The following is an 8,582-nucleotide window of genomic DNA, read 5'->3' as shown; positions in this document are numbered from 1 at the left end:
ATTATTTATCCTCAAATAATTTAAGTGAAAAAAAAGAGGCAAACATGACAACAAAATTGTTCTTCTCATAGCTAGTTAGAAGACCATAAAAAAATAATATTGTCCAGCAATTATTAACCTTAACCCAATTACATAATAATTCAAGGGTATAATTGAAAAGAAATTTTTTACAAAGTTTTAACCCAAACACAAGATGAGGTGGAAAACAATGAACCAAACACTTAGTAAATATAATCCATGCATTACTAATTCCTGCACTATTAATCCCTGCATTACTAATCTCTGCATTATTAATTTTTGTACCAAACGACCCCTTATAGTAGAAGAAAAGCTGCTGGCTGCTGCTTTAGACTTGATGACCAACATGTCCTGTTATAATGGAGGACATTGCTAGCGATGGCACAAACCATTTAGCCAGATTAACGGAATTCCAAGCGCCAATCATATCTCCATGCTATGGCTAGTACACAACTTGTCACAACAAATAGGTTTTCTCCGAGTCTTCAACCTGTGTATGGAAGACAAAACTTGGGAATGAAGTAGTGATGTCCCTGTAAAATGAATCACAAGAAACAATATTTAGAGGTTTCCTTCTGGGCTCTGGCTAATAAATGCAACAGTTTTCATGGAAAGTGCAGTAAGATGTAGGAAGAGAACATAGAAAAGTTTTGACTTCTCTGGTTTGCTACCAAAGAAAGGAAGCAAAACAGCACAGTAGAAACAATTTTCTTTCAGCCTTATGCATATAAGGTATTCTTCCAGTGAGAGGAGAGAATTTGACCAAGCAAATGACCCACCGAACAAAAGAGAGTTCATAAGGGCAGAAGTACAAAGAAAAAGGAATACACATGATAAAGGATGTTTATATCTGGTGTCCAGATTTTTTAGATATTCAAAGGAGATAATCAGTAGCTACCACAAGCTTCCTTCTTTCTTTGTGTTAAGAATTCTCACATCGGAAAAGAGATGGGAATTTGGTTTCCTTAAATGGACTTTGTTATATTCTAAGTGTTTTGATGATCCTCACAAATGCAGGGACTCGGTCCTTGGCAGAGTACTTCTGTCCAGATTCAAAGTGGTGCAGCTGTAAAAGCTATCTTTACAGCTATCTTTGTCAGGTTGGTTGGTGAGATGTGCAGCGTACTTCACCAATAGGAAGGGCGGACGAAGTTGCTTGTTTAAGTGGTCAAAACCCTTGTTGGTAACTGATATATACAACAATAAACAAACAACATTATTCATTCAAGAAGAGAGAGAGCTAGCAAGTCTTTTTCAAGAACTCAAGCATCAAAGAACGCAACAAGGGACCTAGTCCCGAAAAGTTTGCGTACGAGAAAAAGACGAAGAGACAGCTGTCAAAAAGCTGTCAACTCTGATGTGGTTGGTGCACAACTTTTCATAACAATAGGATCTCAACCAATAGCCTCGTCCCAAGGGTTTGTGTCCACTTTGATATAGTCTCTTCTCCAAAACACAAACTCAAGATTTGGCAAACAAAGTTGTGAATTTCGGATAATTCATAAGCTCAAAAAGAAAAGGTCATCTTCAAGGAAGAAGAATGCTCATGCTCAACAAAGGAACCTGCTAGAGTGCTGAAGCGTGTTTGTTGAGTTTGAGATTTGTGTCTATCATTTTATAAGGTTCATTTCAATAGACACAACCTCAGTTTTTGCATCTTGAAAATTCTCAAGAACACAAGCAAAAACCTTTTTCGTGAAGTATTTTTCCTCAAGAGCAACAGGACCTGATAGAGCTGCATATGTCATAGTTGTCTTAGGATTCTTACTTCAGTGCTTACATTGTAAATATGTTCCTATTCTATAAAGGAATCAGATCTTTGTCTTGGTTGTAAAAATCTAAATCAATGGAGTTAACTGATTTAGTGGGAAGTGTTGTATCTGCCTAGTCAAATTCTAGATCATCTAGGAGCTATCTGATTTAGTGGGCAGTGTTGTATCTGCTTAGTTGAAGTCTAAGTTATTTAGGGTCAAATGGGTTAGTGGGCACTGTGGTATCTGCTTAGGCTCAGTAAGTAATAGGCGTATTACTTAGTGTTGAGATTAAGAGGTTAATCTCATTGGTGGATGTAATTTGTGTTTCACTTTTGCTTGAGACAGGTCGTGGTTTTACTCCGTTGAGCAAGGAGGTGTCCACGTAAACTTTTGTGTTGTTTTCTCTTTATTGTTTACTCTTCATTACTATTGTTGCTGAGTCAAGGGACCTGGTCCGTTGACTGATAGTGGACGAACATATTCTATCAGGTTAGTTTTTGGGGTTGCCAAGATCCATCTTTACACTTTGATTGGGGTTCAAACCATCAGAATTTTCTTTTCCTAATTAACCTTCACCAATTCCCTGTAAAGCCAAATGAGAATCGGGGGGGGGGGGGGGGGGGTGGAGGTGGGAGGTTAAGTTTCTCCTTCAGTTTTCCCCTTCCTATTTACCAAAACAAGTGCAGGGAAGAGAAATAGAAGACAGCAAGAAAAGAAAAGAATGCAAATTGAGATCTAATATCAGGTGGTTTGCAAGGTCGTTGAATCAACAATAATAAGAGCACAGCAGCCATGATATAAAAGAACAGTTAACATACTTCAAATAGGGCAGAGTCATGTTCTTCAGCAATGACGGGTATCTAATAACGAACTCTTTCCAGTCCTTCTTATCAATCTTGCCATCCCCATCAGCATCGGCATCAGCAAATGTCTATCAGAAACATGGAGACATAAAGATTATGATATGCAGACATGGGTTCGGAGAAAAGATTCACCTTGACAGAAGCATACCTTATCAATAATTTCCTCGACCAGTTCATCAGATAGCCTCATTTCGGATTCCATCAGAATTGCAATTACCATTTGCTTAACCTAAATGAGGAAACTTTCAAATCAATTCATGGAAAAATTCATCTAGAAATAACTTGGACGTCAACTTTAACACAGAACACTGCAAGTAGATAACAGAGGTAGACCTAAGCTATGCACCAGGTTCTGCTGATGCACTTTTATTGGAGCTGCCTCTTGTATCTCTCCCCCCCAAACCCCCCAAGAAAAAGGACTGAAACAACCTAGACTAAACATTCCCACTTTCAGTTAACAAAAACTCAAAGGCTACCTCAGGATTTTAACCTTTATTGCATCAACATATGTACAAACAATCATTAGCTACAACAAAAGGAAAGGTCAAACACTTCGGCCTAACGGGAATGAGCAACGACAAAATGAGAAGATGAGGTTATGTACTTTCCTTGTACCATTATTGCACCAATATACTCACTTGTATTTCAAATGCACTGAATCAACAATAGAAGAAAAAAAGGAGTGTGCTCTGGATTAATAGAAGGATAACTGATGACTTCTAATCTAGTTCTGGATCAGCATTGTATCAGCAATGGAATTGATCACATAAAATAGGAGTTTAGAAGCTTCCAAGTTAAACAGCTTTCTAAGCATATAATGTTATCAAGAACTTGTCACTGCAGCCAAAATATTATCAATCTCAAACTTGTGCTTCATATATATCAGCTGTAACATCTTTTAATAAGTTGAAGTAAATGACTTGTGGGAAAATACCCTGTATGAACCTTGTGTGGGCTCACTCTTCTCCCACTTCCGTTGCTCTCAGAGTAGTATGATATTGTCATATATAAATAATCCAGTTTAAGTTTATCAATCAATCACTTCGCAATATCATTCCCATCTGACTTAACAAATCATTTTGTATCCGAAGTATTTTTTGAGACACCATCAGTCAGATCTATATTCTAGTTTCAGTTTCAGAATCAATCAACTTTCTACGTTTACATACATTATATAGTTTATAGCCTGCAATATGTGAGAGAAATTTATACTCCTTCGCTTCCAGTATTTCTGAATAGAACTTAAAATACTAACATCTGCAAACTAAGAGTGCAGGTTATCAGCAATTGTTAGATCCGAATAGAAGGGGTAGTTATTTAGAAAGCATCTGGTAATATCACATCTTTGGAGTAGAAAAGAACTTCAAAGCTGTTGACAGAAATTCTCAAACTTGTTTACTCACTTCTTCTCGTTCAATGAACCCAGTTTGTCGTAAATCATACAACCTAAAGGCAACTGCAAGAGAAAAAAAGTGATTACAATGAAATACACACGCCAGATAATTTGAATAGAGAAACTATTAACTAAAAGAATGGTTTACACCCCTTACAGTCTATTTTGTCGTCTATTGGTGCATATGGATGGAAGATATTAAGTGCATGGATAAATTCCTCAAACTCAATGACTCCATTCTGCTTTTCATCAAAAAGATCAAAAACCTGCAGAAAAGGAACTTGGAAAGTTCATCAACATGAAACTAAAGACAATTTCTTGACGAAGAAATTAAGGTCAGACAAAGTTGATGCAAGGCAAATATCTTTTAACTCTTTCCTCATTTTTTAGCTATCCCTGATATATATTTCAACTGTTAGAAAGCAGCATGTCCTCAATACAGTTAAACAAGATACTACATGTAAAGAACCACAAAGCTAACAGCACAGTTGACAAATAACTAACCCTACTTATATAGAATATGGCAAACTTCAGATGATTGATCCATCTGACCCACCTAAATGTACTGATAAATGACATGGACAGCCAACTATAATAATGTGACATATTCATATCTATGAAGAACCCCAAGGCTGGCAGTTCATATATAGACCCAGCAGATAACCTATCTTTTTCAGTTGAAGCATCAAAGTGCATGTAAATTGGCATGTTCAGCATATTCAATTCTCACACAATCCATATATAATATGCTAGCATTGTTCTCATGGAATGGAGATAGATATCCCAAGAGAGAACACGAGATGAACTAGGACCAGAAGTTTTAGTGCATTTACCCGGTCCAAAAAGAGATTCTCACCACATGGAGTTTGAAATAAGGCTAGCTGAAGCTCTTCCTGGAAAAGAAAGCAAAAGATAAATATAACATGACAATAGTTTCAAAACTCTGCATATACTTCAGTAAGAAAAAGTAAAGAGGGAAGGGAAAAGACCATTCAAGAATCTAAAAACTGCAAAAAAGTGATATGCGGCATATGCAAATTTGTAAAAAATAGGTTCGAAAAACTAATATTCATCCTCTTTCCTTCATTATACCAGAAATGTCTAACATAAAAGTGAAACTTCACCGGAAATGAAGATAAAAGTTGAGATAGATGTCGCTGAAAGGTTAGGACTGAAAATTGCACAAATCTCCACCTACATATTTCTCTATGTACGAAGACTCGTTCAATTTCAGGAGAAGATATATTACTATGTCAGCAGATAAAACACACACAAATAAATGATGCATATTGCAGAGAATTTCTTTAGTTCAGCCACACCCCATAATTAAGCTCTATAACCCAGATCTCCTTTCCAACTTAACCCTTACATCAAACTTAAAACCCGAACGCAAGCCTTGCTGGGCGCACCTTTACTTCCAACACTCCATTCCGCAGATCCAACAAATGACAAGAGGGTTTCTGATGCACAATTGATTTGTGAAAAGGCTAATCCAGGAGACTACACGAGGAAGATAAGAAGCTAACACAGGAAAATCGAGAGTTTAGTTGAGACAGAAATATTAGAAGACAAAAAGAAGAGATTTTGTATTTCATAAGATGCCTTACAATGAATATTACAATCGTACTTATACTCATGTGAATGGATACAACTAATCAAAAGAAATCCTAACTAACTTTCCAATGAACAGTAACTCTGACTAACTTTCCAGTGAACAGTAACTCTAACTAACGTCTGGAATGTAAATAACTAGAGAAAATGATCAAAATGGTCCTTGATGTATTGAGGTTACTTTATTTTGGTCCTTAATATATTTTAGGTGATTGAAATAGTCCTTCATGTATAACAAAATGTGTTCAATTTAGTCTTTTACCCTAAACTTAACAATTTATCCCCAAAAACTGTTAAATATAACTGTGGAGCCCACATAACTTACAAAATTCACCATTTTTACCATCTTTATTAGCTCAAAGAAACAGTTTCATGACCATTTTCTCTAACATCTAACCACACAATTCACAAAATAATTATTGTAAAAAGGTTGAATGAAATGGATCATCAAGAATTTCATTTGTCAGTAGAACTAACCAAGATAGAAAATTAAGTTAATTGTATAATCTAGGAATTGAATGGTATAATATTTGCATTTACGTTGTTCTTGGTACTTTCTATATACATGATTGCTTTTGTTAATCTATTGATATTTCTTTCCTTTGGTTATAATCCTCTTTTGTTTATTGTTTATTTAAAAAAAAATTGTCTGGAGTGATTAATTCTCCAGAAAGGTCAACATGTGGGATGGTGGAGGTTTTTGGTGGGTAATCTAGAACAAGTTTTACTTTGTGTATTGGGGTTCTTGAATTTCATGTTATTGGGGCTATTGCTGTGAATTTTTGGTATCGTCCTTGTTTGGTTGTTGATAAGTGGGTTCTACTAGATTTATTTTTTGGTATTTCTGACTGAAGTAGCTATGTAACTTGTGTATTCATTCCTGATGTGGCTCTGCGATTGATGAACGGGACAAGATTCAGTGTATGAGTTTAGGTTCTTCTTTGTGTGAAGTTATGCTATGTTGTGTTAGTTTTGTCTTGTGATTGTAAATGCTAATATGGCTGGTATTGCATTTGTTCTTGATAAAATAGTGTTAGATTTTGAAGTAATAAATTAAGAAGAGAAAAATAGTGGATTTGTAAATTATGTGGGGTCCACCGTTATATTTAACATTTTTTGGGACAAATTTGTTAAGTTTAGGGTAAATGATCAAATTGAATATATTTTGTCATACATGAATGACTATTTCAATCACCTAGAATATATTAAGGACCAAAATAAAGCAACTCATATACATGAAGGACCATTTTGATCATTTCCTCTAAATAACTAACAGTTTCCTGTATTCACTCAAGGAACCTATTCCTTACTCTTGATCCTTGCACCAATTTCCCTATCTCTAGCAAAACTACATGTTAATAATACTCTGTCATCCTAGTTTCGTTCCAAGAATCAAACAGATTGGTCTTTCTTTTTTTCAAATAAAGTAACTTTAACAATGAGCATCATCAACAAGAATCAATCAAACAATATTCTGAGTAATTTTTTACTTTTTCATCATTTTGGACGGTAAGTTGCAATATATGTAATTTTTTTGTAAAATTGTTAAATATACTGAATTAGTCTAAGTGCACTAATATCCAAAAAAATTATCACAAATTACGAATTGGAACAGAGTGATAACAAAAGCAAAACCCTAAAAAAAGGACAAATCACCTTATGTATCAAACCATCATCGATAATTGAACAACTCAACTTCTTAAACAACTCGTGTAATGCTTCCACTTCATTCACATTAACTGAAAAATCAAAATTCACCAAAAAAATGATTCAACCAATACAGTTCCAAATCACTTTTCGGGTAAAAAAAAAATCGAGAAGAAAATGGAATGTTAATTACATACATCGAGATTCACCGGCAAGTCGAGCAAGGTCCGCGTAGTCGTAATTAAACTTGTTCTTTGGAGGGTAATGACATTCGAAGCAGCCAGAAACAGCATAAATACAAGCTTCAATGAGTGCAATAATGGGGAAAAATGAAGCACAAATTTTCTCTGAGATTGTCAAAGAACTCCAACTCTGAAGAATCCACAAAACAAGAAAAAAAAAATTAAATAGAATTTTATGTGAAATAAAATGAATTGTTGCAAATTACCAGAGAACTTCGCGTGGAATCCATTGATTTGTATCACATTCTCGCTTGTAGCAGATTCACAAGATTACCAATAAAGAAGACAGAGAGGAGAGAAATGAAATACGCTTTTAAAATTTTTATTAGTTTAAAGTTGTTTTTACTTCTCTCCAAATTATTATTTTTTATTAGCAGAGTTTGAAATTGTATATGACTATCAATAATTCAGAAACAAAATTTATAAACTGCACAAATTTAAAGTTGTTTTTAATGCTTTTTCTCTTTTTTTCTAATAAAATAGGGAATATTCTTTTTTTTTTAATTAAAATAAAATAAGCATTTATTGATATATTTACTAATTTAAAACTAAAATAAAAGGTCGATAATATTTTATTTTAAGCTAAAATAAGTTTAAAACATAAGTCTATAAGCCCAGACACTCAATAACCCCATCAATAAACATTTTAAATATATTTTATGATTTGAATGAACATAATGCATTATATTTAGGTATTTTATAATATTATGATTTTTATATATTAATTTGCCAACTAAATATCAAAACGAGCATGTTAACGCCCAAGTAATATGATTAAATACTAAGTAGGCGTTTGACCATGCGATATCATATCACGATATGGTATCGTGAGATGGAATCAGTGTTTGGACATGCAATTTTACGCTGATTCCATTTCATGATTCCATATCATGAGAGGTGATACCATATTCTCCAAAAATCATGATATGGAATTATATGGTGATTCCATATCATGATTTGAGATTTTTTAATATAATAATTGATCCATGAGTTTATATTTTGTTAAAACAACCCCACATTTATATCTACTAACCATTTGTTTCATATGTAAATA

At 34.2% G+C, this 8,582-nt stretch overlaps 1 protein-coding gene across 1 annotated transcript; it reads right to left on the bottom strand.

Moving 5' to 3' along the window:
* Positions 1–325: 325 nt before the first annotated feature.
* LOC125838737 (calcineurin B-like protein 10) lies at positions 326–7,822 on the bottom strand. Its single transcript, XM_049517778.1, has 9 exons — positions 7,735–7,822; positions 7,484–7,658; positions 7,296–7,378; positions 4,862–4,921; positions 4,186–4,294; positions 4,039–4,091; positions 2,784–2,864; positions 2,591–2,703; positions 326–551 (listed from the first exon to the last, which is right to left on the bottom strand). Exons 1-9 carry the CDS (start codon positions 7,756–7,758, stop codon positions 476–478), a joined length of 774 nt encoding a protein of 257 aa, XP_049373735.1. The 5' UTR covers positions 7,759–7,822; the 3' UTR covers positions 326–475.
* Positions 7,823–8,582: the final 760 nt, after the last annotated feature.

The sequence above is a fragment of the Solanum verrucosum genome, unplaced genomic scaffold (assembly GCF_900185275.1).
Source record: "Solanum verrucosum unplaced genomic scaffold, falcon-dt-bn FXZP01000182.1, whole genome shotgun sequence".
Classification (NCBI taxonomy): Eukaryota; Viridiplantae; Streptophyta; class Magnoliopsida; order Solanales; family Solanaceae; genus Solanum; species Solanum verrucosum.
The sequence above is the reverse complement of the archived record's forward strand: the minus strand, read 5'-3'. Positions and strand labels throughout refer to the sequence as shown.